The 15,718-nt window shown below is 30.7% G+C and overlaps 1 protein-coding gene across 1 annotated transcript; it reads right to left on the bottom strand.

Moving 5' to 3' along the window:
• Positions 1-1,071: 1,071 nt before the first annotated feature.
• On the bottom strand, positions 1,072-13,549 carry LOC110026508 (30S ribosomal protein S1, chloroplastic-like). The gene is made up of 6 exons (XM_020727472.1): positions 13,278-13,549; positions 12,822-12,902; positions 12,275-12,556; positions 12,084-12,194; positions 11,913-11,999; positions 1,072-1,420 (listed from the first exon to the last, which is right to left on the bottom strand). Exons 1-6 carry the CDS (start codon positions 13,533-13,535, stop codon positions 1,280-1,282), a joined length of 960 nt encoding a protein of 319 aa, XP_020583131.1. The 5' UTR covers positions 13,536-13,549; the 3' UTR covers positions 1,072-1,279.
• Between the last annotated feature and the right edge of the window lie 2,169 nt (positions 13,550-15,718).

The raw sequence follows: 15,718 nt of genomic DNA on the forward strand, positions 1-15,718 counted from the left end.
CCACAACAAATGAACATGGAGATTCTGTAACGGGATGTGTTGGTCTTCTTTGTTGATGTCTTGGTCTATAGTTATTTTGTTAAGTGGGATGATTTTTTTTATTATTAAAAAGTTTTTATTGTTATCTCTTTTGAGTCTTATTTTGATGTTTTGATCACGTATTTTACACTTTTTGTTGGCTTATTGGTTTGAGCTAACTTAGGACAAGCCTCTCTCTCTTTGGGTTTTTTATTATTAAAAAGTTTTTATTGTTATCTCTTTTGAGTCTTATTTTGATGTTTTGATCACGTATTTTACACTTTTTGTTGGCTTATTGGTTTGAGCTAACTTAGGACAAGCCTCTCTCTCTTTGGGTTTTTTATTATTAAAAAGTTTTTATTGTTATCTCTTTTGAGTCTTATTTTGATGTTTTGATCACGTATTTTACACTTTTTGTTGGCTTATTGGTTTGAGCTAACTTAGGACAAGCCTCTCTCTCTTTGGGTTTTTTATTATTAAAAAGTTTTTATTGTTATCTCTTTTGAGTCTTATTTTGATGTTTTGATCACGTAATATATATATATATATTGCTGATCAATACTTAAGCTAGTTTACTTACTAAAATTCTGCTACATTTATTTAAAATCTGAAAATATTTTGCAATTTCATTTGCTTGTATAATTTAGCCAATATTTGCATTTTTGTGATGAGTTATCCCATTATGCATATTTTCATTCAATTCCTATTACTGCTTCTGTTCATTTACATGAGTTTTTATTTTCAAATATCAATTCTTTGACCATTTAGCACTCAAATTGATAAGACAATCACGTTGGAAGTAAACTGATCAAATTTATCAAACTTTTTTGTAGTAAAGATCCCATCAACAGCTTTAAATTTAATGGCAATCTCCCTCTCTATTAACTATGTTGTAGTGGAATGACCAATTATGAAGAACTTCCAAAACTTGAAGACGATTACAAGGTAAAAAAAGATTTATCAACAAAAAATTATAGAAGTCAGCAGATAGCCTTCATCGAGAATTACAAACTTGAAATTTTTTCATTAAAAAAATCAAGAATTAAACCTTGTATTGTATCAATTACAAATTGGTAACCATTGATAAGACGACTCAAAATACAATAGCAATCACAACTTCAAACTTCTATGCTAAACAAGCTTCACGGCTAATAATGCCATTTCAATTGCAATTACAATTTTGAGAAGCAGCATGATTTATTCAAGTTTGATTCAGCATTATCCTCGAAAAGCCTGCCAAGAAATCATTTTGACAAAATACTTACTCATATTTATCAATATTATCTTCTGAAAATGAAACTTCATCCTCTGCAGGAGGAACATCATGTAAATGGAGACCAACTGCAGGAAAGTCTGGAGAGAGGGATCCGAGGATACCATCAGAACTGAGACTCAATCCACTCTGCAGGAAAGAAGAATCCAACAAAATTATCAAGGTTCGCTGACAAAATCACTAAAGAAATCACGCTCTCTTGCAGAACAGTTACAGCTTGGCAGGTAGGAAAGGATGCTTCATTACATGGCAATGAACAGACAGGTTCGCATGTCATATATAATATTAGAGCTCATTCATTTATAGTTTATGTTTATGCTGCACAACACTATCAAAGTTGTTTTGGTCATGTGGATATTATAGTTATTCCCTACTGTTACATGGCAATGAACAGACAGGTTCGCATGTCATACATAATATTCGAGCTCATCCATTTATAGTTTATGTTTATGCTGCAAAACACTATCAAAGTTGTTTAGGTCATGTGGACATTATAGTTATTCCCTACTCTCTGTAAATTGAGTATTTTACAATTAAGTTTTATTAATTTGGCATCAAGGACCTTTATAAGTAGGAATACTTGAGTTGAAATTATATAACTGTGGATGCAATCAAATTTTCATATATTCCAGGATTTAATCCTTAATCACCTATAAGATTTGAAAATCTCGGGCGGCATATTCTTTGTACAAACGTGCCATCTGTTTGTTTAACATGCTTATCTGATTATGGATTTTCAATCTACATTTTAACTTTATCCATCATATCATATTTTCGATCTTTCTTACAATTTATATTTTAATTCTTGCAAGGTCATCTTGTATAAATATGTAGTTGATTGTTTCAAATTGCTCAATCAATTACAAGGAAGCATTTTGATGGCACGGAAAAAGTGAATTGGCTAGTTAGCAACTCAACGGACGATCCTTAATTGTCATCAATTATTTGCCAATTCATTTGTTGCTAACTCAAAAACAACTCACTAGCCTGCCTAAAGTCCTTGGTGAAAACATTCCTGACCCAAAAAATATGAAATTTCCGACTAATATGTAATGACGAAATTGTTCGATATGTTGAAGTGCGATGAAAACTAATCACAAATAAACGCACATCTCATACCATAGAATGTTTGCATAAGTTAGCCAACCCAACCATGCCGATTTAGTGGGTTTTGTGGGGGCCTCCTCGCTGAGGCTTTGATAGTAGAGCCAAAAATCCAGGATTAGATGTTTTGGAATATTTTAGGGAAATATTCTCTGGCAAAGTGATAGAACTAAATAATGATATTTTCTATACCTTTTTTGCCGTCCTAGGCGTTCATCTTTAAAAAGTGTCATCTCTTCTAATTAAAACCTAATTAAAACGTAGTAAAATCCTAAATAAATGTAGAAGGATGGTCTCTTTAGCTTCTAAAATCTGTCTATGATTTTCTTATGACTTTCCTTCTTCTCTCATCCTTGATAGGGTATCTTCACATGTTGAAGAGCAACAAACATACACTTAATTCTCCAGCATTTGAAGTATATTCTCCTGCATTTGAAGCTTATCAAACAAACAAATGATTTAAAAGCGAAACAAAAGAAAAAGAAAGAATAATATCCTGTCATAGAAATGTTGGACATAAAATAATCACCATGATAAAATCCTTATTAATTAATGAGTGATATATCTTAGGCGATAACAAAATAAGCTCATGAATGTGCAACTGCTAATTTTTGGTCAATAAATATGCTTAAACAAGAAATCCTAACCAAAAATCATGTTCTTCAGCAAGTTGATTGCTAGTTTTTCTAATTAGTTATTTTATCACCGTGTTTTTAGTTTCTCCACTATTAATAGTAGGTGCTCTTTCAATGAGATTAACGGAGGGAAATAGCTATAGGCCTATAGTTTAATATCACGTATTCTAGAGTTTATGGTGGAAAGATGAGGGATTTTGAGGGATTAGGTGGAAAGAGTACTAAATAAAACTACTCAAAATGGGCTACTTTGGACTTATTTGAAAGATTAATTTGGGGAATGCGTTTTTGGTAGAGTAAAATGTTAGAAATAATGGTGGGTGGTTAGCATAAAATTTTAACTTATGCTTTGGAGTAGATAGAAATTTGTTAGCCTTAAGGGATGTCGGAGCATAGGGAACAAGATTAGGTCCTAGATTTCCCTAATTTGGCCGCAAGCTATATGGCAGTGTTTAGAATAGTTGTGAGGCTTTGGTTGTTAATTTGTTTGTCTTGGAGAATGCTTATGAAGGAAGAAAAAGGAGTGAAAAGTTTAGAGCTGATGGTAGAGACAGTGGTGAGATAAATTAAAGGACATATGGATAAATACCTATTCTTAATTGAGAAAAATACATACTTAAAGCCACTAAATGCTAAGGAAATGAAGAGCACCTGTAAACCAAAATATTTCATTCAAAAAATTGAAATCTACAATGCTTACAGTCCAATATTTACACTGAACTAACACTTTTTGAGCCCAGAGAGAGAGAGAGAGAGAGAGAGAGAGAGAAGAGGGTGGTTGTCAACCAATTGAATTGTTTATTCCAGCACCACTCCTTCCATAAATGGCTGACTAAACATGTTCCAAGGCAAAGAAATACTGAATTAATTGAAATTAAAAATAGATTTTAAATATTTCTCATGATTTTTTGTTCGGGCTTTAGCCTTGACTCTTGTATTTGAACCTTTATTTTTTTTTTAATCATATGATATGCTATATCAACTCCCATTGGCTAAAGTGAGCTCCATTTTATAAAATTAAACGTTAAGTAATCTTCTGTGAATTGTGGAGCCAGAGCCTCCAAAGCAATGTGTCAATCATGTCATTTGCAGGTGCCTTCATCCAAAAAACAAAAAAGTAAAACATAACAGTTGAGTTAGAGGATGCTCCCTCATTAGTGAAGTAGTCGACATCGAAAAATAAGAGATTCTACTAGTGAAAAAACTATATTTTATGCTGAAGTGTCAGAACAGACAAATAGAGATTTTCCAACTCCTTTATATGATAGAATATATTTAATATTAATAACAAATAAACTAAAAAATCAACAGATAAATTAAGCTAATGTATTAGATTCAATTTTCCGAAAAATTTGAATTGGCCACAAGCTCTTTTATGCAACTTTTTACATTTTGTGTTTTGGCAATACTCGAGGCAGATGCAAATCAAAAAGTCACTTTTTTAAAATTCTCTTATTGATCAATTACAATTTGCCCTAGAAGTATATTTATCATTAATTGAAATAATTTATTATTTTATACTATCATGGAGACCTTGAAATTCTTTAGCTAATGAGAACGTGGAATCAAAATGCATCAAATATAAGGCTGACTATAGTAATTGGTTGTCTAAGATTCAGGACAAACATAATCAAAGATGAAGTTTTAGTTGTTCTAAGGGTAGTACTATTATATAAAAATTCAAAACTAAATAAATGCAAGTTCAAATTTTTAAAATTTTTCTATAAGGGGCATCTAAGTTTTCGTAACATTTAATTCACTACTTTAATTTACCCATCAATTTGAGGATAAAAAACAAATAAATATTATAGCTTTGTGCCAAGTGACTTCCATAAAATCTTCCAAAAAAATGAAAAAATTTGTCATCACAATTCGAAGGCAAACACGTAGAAATAATTTTCTTAAGAAATAATCTATCAATTTGAGAAACATCATTCATTTTGAATCAGGGTTGAAAATAGGTCATTTTTTAGAATCGATCAATCCATCAAAAAAATGTCATTGTATCCTTGAACTGTGCAAGACAACCCTGATATAAAATTTAGCTATAAATCTTCATAAGATTTATAAGGAACGAGCAAGATACTGTATTGGCTAGATTTTTTTAGCAGCTTTAGCTTAATAGCATGTCAAATATTGAGTCACCAATTTTTAAGCATATCTCTTAAGAGTACCAAAAAATCAATTCTCCATTAAATAGAAAGTTTTATCTATCCCAAAATGACTGACAAATCCTCAAGAATACAGCAACAACAAGCCTTTATCCTACTAAATGGGTCGACTACATGAATCCTTTTTCTCCATTGTGTCCTTTCGGGTGCATAGTTTTATTTAATTTAAATAAATTAAGATCATTTTTTATAAAACATGTCCAAATGTTTTTAGGTCTATCTCTAACATGCTTAACATAAGTCAAATTTAAAGCATATACTCTCCTAATGGGAGCATCACATGGCCGGCATTTAAAAATTAGAACAAATCCTTCGAAAAGAAATTAAAAAATTAGGAATTCCCTAAGAGAGCATACAAGGATGTGAAGATGCTTTTTTCATAAAGATATTAATCAATGATTGAGTACGCCCCTTTAAATTTTAAAAGCTTTGCCCAAGTGCTTGATATAAATTAAATTAAAGTAATAACACATTGAGTACTCATCTCAAATTCATTCAATGCTTAAATTTTTAACTTTTAAAGAAGTAAGTTAATGCTATCTTTGATTAAGCATTGAATAGTTTATTTTCAATTTGAGTTTATATTTGAGAATGAACGAGTAATCATGAAGAAATTAAACCTATTAGGCATGTCCATGACTTTAAATTTTCATTAATTATTGAAAAGATTGAGAGTATGATGATCTAAACTGGGCATAAACTCTCTATATACAAGATATTACTGCCAATATCTCAAACTTGCCTGAAAACATAAAATTGACTGTCATATGTTTAATATCATTGCTTTGCATTGCTTAATTCTTCACTTAAAAAAGCTATAAAGTGATCTTTCTACCTTAATAATCCTCCAATTCCAACTCCAAAAATATCGCAATTCACCTCAAAGGCTTTAGAGAAATCAAAAGGCAAAAGGCTAGGGCAGAAATCATCAATACTTTAATTTTATCTCAGGCATTTTTTGGTCTAACAAAAATTATCCAATTTAAGCAAGTTTATGGTTGAATATACAACAACAACAACCACAACAAGCTTTTATCGCACTAAGTGAGGTCAACTAAATCAATCTTTTTTCTTCGGTATGTCCTATTGAGTGTCATATTTTCATTTACTTCTAATAAATTAAGATCATTTTTTTTAGACAACAAGCCCAATTTTTTTAAAGCCTACATCTTCCTTTCTTTTAAGGCCTACATCTACCTTCTTAACAAAAGTCAAAGTTAAAACATCTACTCTCCAAACTGAGTCATCAGATGGTTGATGTTTAATGACCGTCTAAGGCGACTCTTTAATCTTGTGTGCCACTGAAGCTACTCCAACCCTTTCACGGATATATTTGTTTTGCATATTGTCTCTAAGTGTAAAGCCACTCATCCACCTTAGCACTCTCCATAATCTTGTGTGTCACTGGAGCTACTCCAACCCTTTCACAAATATATTATTTTGCATATTGTCTCTAAGTGTAAAGCCACTCATCCAAATAAGTATTCTCATCTCAGCAACACTTAACTTTATGCTTCTCTTTTACAGGCCAACATTCTATGCCTTGCAGTTCTCACATCCATCTTATAAAATTTACCTTTAAGTTTAAGTGATACATTTCTATCACAATAGACTCAATTCATTCCTCCACTTAACATCCTCATTTATATCACCATCCCTTTAAACAATTGCCCCGAGATATCTAAAACTTTCACTCCTTCTAATGACTTGATCACCCACTGTTACAACCCTGCCACTAGATCTATTACTAAAATTATATTTCATGGATTCAGTTTTAGATCTCAAATGAAAGCCTCTACTCAAAAAATGAACTAAATAATTCAAGCTTTTCTTAAACTCTCTCTATCTTATCCATAAGTAGGATGTCATCAACAAAAAACATACACTAAGAAACATCCTCCTATAAATGTCCAGTAAGAACATTCATAACTAAAAAGAAAAGATTTGGGCTTAAAGTCGATCCTCAATGTAATCCAATTGAAATAGAAAAATAATTAGTCAATTATCATCGTGATCGAACGTATGTAACAGCTCTAATATACATGACCTAAATGACTTGAATATAAGCAATGTCAACACCTTTCTTTTTTAAATTCTCCAAAATAGTTCTCTTGGAATCATATCATAAGCTATTTCTAAATAAACCAAAATAATAAGTAGATCTTCTTTACTCTCTATATTTCTCCATCAAGTCTCTTAATAAATTTATATCTTCTATTGTACATTTGCCCGGCATGAATCCAAACTAATTTCATCGTAACCTATGTTCAGTTACTCTCTCCAATAACTTTGATGTATCACACATTACTTAATTCATTTATAATTGAATCAATAATTTTCATGCACTTGCACATTGCTTTTATTCTTAAAAATAGAAACCAATAAACTTTTTCTCTACTTATCAGAAATTCTTCTTGTTTTTAAAAATAATATTAAAATATTTAGTATGCCATGAAATTCCCAAATCTACTAAAAATTTTCACACTTCTATTGAATATAGTTTGGTCCCATTATTTTTCTATACTTCATTTTTTTTTAAGACTCAGATTTATTTTACTAATACAATAGAAGAAAAAAAAAATATTATTATTATTTATGATATTAAGATAACTAAAGTAGATTATATTTTCATAAACTTCAGTGAAAAGCTTATCAAAATATCTCACCCACTTATATTGAATATCTCCATTTAAGAAAAATATTTTTTGATGTTCGACATTAATACACTTTAATTGAATTAAACCTTCATTTTTTCTGCCTCGTTGTTTGGCAAATTAATACATATAACTTTCACCCTCTTTAATATCTAATTTATTATAAAAAACACTAAAAACAAAATTCTTAACATAAAAAATTATTCTATTAGGTCCTACTTAGAATCACTTTCTGTTTTCTATTTCTTTTTTATTTTCAGTCTGTTTTATTTTTCTTCTATTTTCTTTTTTTTTAGAAAATTTGTTTGGTACTATTATGATTAATATGTTTTTAAAATAAAAAATATAAAACATGTTTAGTTGGGTATTTTCTATTTTTTTATGAAAAAACTATACTTTTTTAAAAAAAGTAATTAAATTATAATAACTATTAACATGTTAGGCAATTAAAATAATTTAATTAACGACTACTAACATATTAATTACTTTAATTATCTAACTACTAACATGTTATTTAATTTAATTATTTAACATGTTGATTAATTTTTTTGGTGAATCATTAAAATTATTTAATTAATTAGTTATTTTATTAAGTTAAGGGTTTTGTTAAATTTAAATTATTTAATTGATACGAATTAATCAAATTTTTAGTTAATTTAATTATATATTTAATTAATAACAGTTTAATAAAGTTGCTTAATGTTTTATTTAATTATTTATATATTTAATGATATTTTTCAATAATTAATGTTTTAATTTTATTATTATTAACTTAATTAAATGATTAATATTTTATTGAATTATTATGGCTTTAATTGATTAATTATTAAATTAATTAAGTATATTTATTAGTAAATTAAGTAATCATGAGTTAATTAAATTCATTTAAGTTCTATTTAAATAATTAATGATTTACTTAGAAGAGTATTAGTTTAATTAGGTATTTTGATAATGGGTCAAATTTAAGTAATTTTTATAATTCCATTAATTTATTAATAAGTTAATTAAGCATTTTTAGGAGTTAATTAGTCAATTTCTTACATAAAATATTAACAATAACAAAATCATAAACTAATGTAAACCCCAATATATATCTACCTTTTACATTTGTCACACCAAAATATAGTCATCATGAATATTTTTAAAATCTTCTACTACTCTACTAGCATGTCCATTAAATCTCCTCTAAAAAAAATTCTTAAGAAATTAATGTTTGTGTAAGTTTTTCTAGGTCATTCTAATTTTTTTTTTAACATATATATAAACTTACTTAGAGAGCACAATCAACAATAACAGTTAGAACTATAATTTTATCACAAATTCTATTAATTTTTATAACATTATTTTTCAAACCCTTATCTATATATATACCTACAATATTTTTACGACTTCTACATGAATACTAAAGTTTAAAACTCAACTTATCAATCTCCTTAGTATTTTTTTCAACTCATTTAACTTCTTGTATGCATAAAATCATTATCTTCCTTAGAACCATAATATCTATCATTTCTATTAATTTCCTTCCAAGAGTATCTATATTTCAATTTCATATCCTAATGTTAGTTTATAAAGCAATTTATTTGTATACATTTGTCAATAATATGAGAACATTTACTTATTTAATACTATACACAGTCATCGGTGAAACAACTCTTGAATATTTTTTAATGTATTCAAGTCATATAGTGTGTTGCTTCCAAGAGACGTCCTAGAATTGACACCATGATTTAAAAGAATTCATGTCATAGTTTTTTGACAAAAATTTTCATGCTAATTGTCGCTTACTTAACGCAACCTTTTACTTTTCGTATCCAGGACTTGAAACCCGTCAATGACAATGCTTAAAGTTATTAAATAAATCATATATAAAAAGTAGCGCACGAAGAATTTGGACTTAAATTAAATTCAAAATGTTGACCAGTCTAAGATTGTTTTAATTTTAACAGGGTTGGATTTTATTTCAATAATACAATAGCAGCAACAAGCTTTTATGCTACTAAATGGGGGCCACTACATGAATCATTTTTCTCAATTGTGTTTTATTTAATGTCACATTTTCATTTAATTCTAATAGATTAAGATTATTCTATGCAAGCCCAAGACTTTTTAGGTCTACCTCTACCTTTCTTAATATAAATCAAATCTAAAATATCTACTCTCCTAACAGAGTCATCAAATGGATAACATTTAACATGATCAAACCATCAAAGGTCACTCTCTCTAATCTTGTCTATTATTGGAGCTACTCCAACCCTTTCATGGATATCTTCGTTTTGCATTTTGTCTCTAAATATAAAGCCACTCATCCACCTAAACATTCTCATATTAGCAACACTTAATTTTATGCTTCACTTTTACATGCCAATATTCTGCGCCATAAAGCATTGCAGGTCTCACCACCATCTTATAAAATGTTCCTCAAGTCTAAGTGATACTTTTCAATCACACAATAGACCCAATGCATTCGTCCATTTCACCCTACAACTTGAATTCTACTAATAACATTTACATTTATATCACCATCACTTTGAGAAATAGACCAAAGATATCTAAAACGTTCACTCCTTTTAATAATTTAATCACCAATTTACAAACACTTCAACTATGAATCATGATAATTTACCTTTGCAACATATACTTCACTTCAAAAGGTACAATGAATCAACTTTCATCATGTTTTTCACTTCAGCAAGAAACATATAATTTAATAAGAAAAAACTTTGGACAGTCAATAATGTTGTATGCGTAAATTCAACGTGTCTATATTAAAAATATTTATTTATAAGGAGTGTTTTAAAGTGGAGGAATGTTTCGGGCCTTTTGTGTGATAGAAAAGTACCGCTTTGACTGAAAGGAAAATTTTATAAGACGGTGGTGAGACCTGCAATGCTCTATGGCGTTGAATGTTGGCCTTTAAAAGAGAAGCATAATAATAAGTTAAGTGTTGCCGGGATGAGAATGATTAGGTGGATGAGTGGCTTTACACTTAGAGACAAAATGCGGAATGAATATATTCGTGATAGGGTTGGTGTAGCTCCTGTGACAGACAAAATTAGAGAAAGTCGTCTTAGATGGTTTGGTCATATTAAACGTCGACCATTAGATGATCCGATTAGGAGAGTAGATGTTTTAGATTCGACTTGTGTTAAGAAAGGCAGAGGTAGACCTAGGAAGACTTGGGCTTATTGTATTAAAAATGATCTTAATTTACTAGAACTAAATGAAAATATGACACTAAATAGGACCCAATGGAGAAAAAGGATTCATGTAGCCGACCCCACGTAGTGGGATTAAGGCTCTGTTATTGTTGTGTTAATAAGGATTGTTCATAAATGACAGAAAAGGGTTAATATGAAATGGAAAAAAAATGTACTCCAACACCTGAAGCTTTCGTTATCTATCTATTTGTGTGTGGTGTGACGAATTATACATGATGACACCATCCAATCTAGTCCTGAAACCTATGCCTCATAAAGTAGGAGGCATGCAACATGATCCAAAGCCAATTAGTTTTATACATGATATCCACTGTTTGAAAAAAAAATAAAAATAAAAAATAAAAAATAAAAACTAAAATACATAAAACTTTGAATAAACTGTTGATGCATATTATTCTCTTCAAAAAATACTTCTAGCAAAAACATATTCATAAATAAATTGATTTTACCACCTCTCAAGAGATCTACTTTGTCCTTTACCAAAATGATGGGATTGAATATAATAAAGTAATTATTAACAATGACAAAGACGAAGAAATTTTGAAGGGTAATACAGCTACCACGTTCTCCACGATAAAACCCATATAAATAGATGGGACAATTGGGAAAGTCATCTAGCATTACAGAAACAACCTCAGTCAATCACAAAAAGTTCAATATTTAATTTCAAATGTCAATTTAGAAAAAATTGCAAGGCATACTATATGATATTACCAAAATTCATGATAAAGAAAACGAACTGTATCTCCAATTTCATTATATATAAAATTCTTTCAAAATTCGGTCATTTGAAGTCATATAGATGTGAATTATTTATAGGACTATATGGCAAGTACCTCAGGTTGGAACCTCAGCATGTCAGCTCGAGCCATTGCCTCAGCTTGAGCTATCCTCTGCCTGAAGGTTTGTGCCATTTCATCAGCCTGCCACAACAAAATAAATTTAAGCAGCATCCAACAATAGAAACATAGTAGAGGAACGCGAATTTCTTACAAAAGCAACAATACCTTCTCAAAAACTAGCTTGGGATTCCGGATCATATCACCAGGTGTTGGTTCAAGCTTCTTCGTGGATAGGCTCACTCTACCTCTTTCACGATCATGGCTCAAAATCATCACCTTTCAGAATTAGATAATGCATTCAGATCTCACCATAATACTAGACGAAAAATTATTGGGAATAAAACAGAGCAAGTAACCTTAAGGGTGTCACCAGGTTGGAGAACAGTGGAAATGTCAGAGACACGGTCATGACTGATCTGGCTAACATGGAGAAGCCCATTAATTCCGCCAATATCAATGAATGCACCGTATGGCTTCAGGCTCTGAACAGTCCCCAGGACCACTGATCCAATTCCAAGCTGAGCTTGATTATCTGCAATTGCCTTCCGATTGCTGAGGACTAATCTAGACTGTTCCTCATCTATCTCCACAAATTTCAGAGGGAGCTCCTTATCAATAAGTTCTTCTGCTGTTGCTTTCTAATTTTCCATTAACGTAAAGTGAAAAAATAATTAATCAGTTACAAAAGATAAATAATGGATACAACCAATTCATTCTGTGAGTGTGCTCAAACCCATGTTACATATGAAACAGGTAAAAGAAATCATAAACCAAGACCAAGAATTGCTGAACTAGAATATTGCAAGCAGTAAAAGCACAAAAATAAAGATGCGTGCAAATAGTGAAATTCTAATAATGAATTGAATGAAGGAAAGGATAACAATCCTTAGGAAAAAGACTAACCGTGGATATCTGTGAGAAGGGTACAAAACCACGAAGGCCTTCGACAATAGCCACCACACCTCCTTTATTTCCGCCAACAACCTGCATACAAAAGATTTTTTTGCTAAAAAAAGTAGGAAGTAGATTAGCCCTTCTTTAAGTGAATTAAAACCCGGTTTATCTTTTGGTGGATTTAGATGGCATATGTGAAAATCCTGTTATTTTATCAGCCTTGTACTGCTTAATCCCTTGTGTTATGAATGTAAACAAATGAATTATAAAGTAAAAAGGAGTACATAAAAGAGAGAATGAGAAACAAAACATTGTGAACAAAGCTGATCAACTGAAGGATCTACTATTCCCAAAAGGTACTCATGATTTAAATGTTGCATATTCATCAAACAAAATATTTTAGATTATATTCTATGACAAAAAAATAGAGCTAAATGCGCAATGTGCAAGGCTAAGATTTCCTACCTTACCCTTTACAACAACATCTTCAGCTTGAAGTTGCCTACAACGCTCCCAGGCAAGGTCATACTGAATGGATCTCAAGCTCAGGATCAAACTATCATCTGCAGCATTCTCACCAACAACAACAAACTCTTCTGTTAATCCAGGAAATATGCCAGCCTCAGACACATGCTTAATTCTGTGAATACAGGCTTCTTGGAGGGGAAGGTATGCTGAGGATTTAGCTGTAATATCAACAAGTGCACCATTGGCATCTGTCATAAAAACTGTTCCTTTAACCTGATAGAATACATTTGCAATATCAATTTTTTTCTGAACATGTGATCAGAAATGACAAAACATTTTGTAAACCAATGTTTTCTTCTACTAAAATCAAGTACACAAAAAATATAAGGTTGGAAATCAACTGAGGGTGATGACTCTAAAATCAAAGTACAAATTTCAAAAATGCTGGCCTTAACTGGCCTAAGAAATAGAAGAAATTTTCATCCGTGACATTTATACACAAATTTAATCAAATGACAACAAATGATACATAGGACAAACATATAAAATGACAGTGGAAATAAAATTAATATCATCTGTTTAAATCAGAGAAATATTAATAACATGCTAGATTACCTTAAGGACAGTTAAGGATAAATAGTTCAAGTTGCTTCCATTGTGATGTAAAGGTCATGTTTCATGTGTTTAAATCAAGGAAACAACCTCTCTGCAATAAAGTAGACCATAAAGGTTTGTAGATGTGTTTAAATCAACCATTTACATTGATGAGCTTCATGCATTGGACACACCTTTTAAATTTATCTACTAAATTGAAGCAGCAAAGCCATAATTGAAACACTTTTTTAAAAAAGAATTTCACATACTTTTCTTTATTTTTACTCAAGCCCTTATGATCTAACAGGATCTCAAACACTGAACTTGACCTAGAATAGCCCAATCAAGAAAAATCCATCCTGAGTTCCCTGAGTTTAGTCATCAAACAAACCAACACTAGAGTTAGGCACATCCATGTGTCTCTTCTTTTAGAGTTAGGCCCTATTATGTTCCATGGGTCTTAATAAAAACATGCCCAAGCGAAATGGAAGATTAATAATTGAAAAGCTACATAACTGCCTATAAGAAAGTTGCAACCATTAAAGAGGCATTACATAACTATAAAGTGACGCATCGCCAATTCTAGCTTTAAAATGTGATTGATCATTCCACCATGGGATAAGTAGCATCCAACCACCCAATCTCCCCTTAAATGTTTTTATTAAAATTTTATTTGGAATTGTCATCTCATAACTCAATAAACAAGAGCTGTGTGAAGATGATGTCCAGACTAAGTTCCTAACTTGGAGGTCTAGGTGGCTAAGAACCTGCTTTAAACATTATCATCTCATACTTCCAAAAACAAGAGCTGTTACATGATCTATTTTCAATTCAAAATAATGAAAAAAATTGAATAGAAAGACATTCAAGTCAACCCTACTCTCTCTCCTGCTCTATTTGGTTTACTTTTTCTCCTTCTAGGAGTTTTGACAATTTCTTATCTCAATCATCCCCATAGACACCACACAAAGAACAAAAAAGCTCAAGCAAACATGGGTTGATTGCAAGGAAGCATCACATAAGAATGATAATCTAATTCCAGTACCCTATAAGCATCCCTCCTCTCCTTCATAAACCTTTGCCAACTTTTTCTTTTTGCTTCAGACAAAAGTGCAAGGGAGTGAAAATCCAATACCTAAACTATTCATATCATTCTAGACTTAAGCCCACCTAATACAAAATCATTCAACCCACAACAACAACAACAAGTTTTTATCCCATTAAGTGGGGTCAGCTACACGGATCTTCTATCCCACAAAATCATTCAAACCATTTTTTTTATTTCCTTTCATCTTCCTACTCAAATCCAGTAAGAAAAATAAATCAATATCATGGCTTCTATTCTGAATCACATTTATATTAGAGTAATACATCTAGCTTGTAAGATTCTTATATTATTATGATCAAAAACCAGGGAAAAGAGAACTTGAAAAACCAATAGAAAATTACATCACCAACCAAGGAAAACTCGAAAGAAAAATAGTAAAGATAGAAAAATCTCTTGCACATTAATCAAATCCATGTAAAGTATTTCATCTCTTATCACTTCAAATAAGACAAATCCTATAACCACAACCAATCAAATACACTAATGGAGGAGAGGAGATTTTCCAAGAACCTCTAAGAAGACCATGACATCCATTAGACGAGAAAATGCACCACTTAGCATTCAAATAAATGATAGACTACCACTCACTCAAAAGTAAAGGCAAAAGTTAGAGTTGCCCTGATACAACAACATCGTTGATGTTGAAATGATTGATGATTGGTTCGAGCTTCTGTATGAATACTTCTCAACTTTACCTAGTTTTGATAATCCAAGAATTACTCAACATGTCCCTTAA

The sequence above is a fragment of the Phalaenopsis equestris genome, unplaced genomic scaffold (assembly GCF_001263595.1).
Source record: "Phalaenopsis equestris unplaced genomic scaffold, ASM126359v1 Scaffold000374, whole genome shotgun sequence".
Taxonomy (NCBI): domain Eukaryota; kingdom Viridiplantae; phylum Streptophyta; class Magnoliopsida; order Asparagales; family Orchidaceae; genus Phalaenopsis; species Phalaenopsis equestris.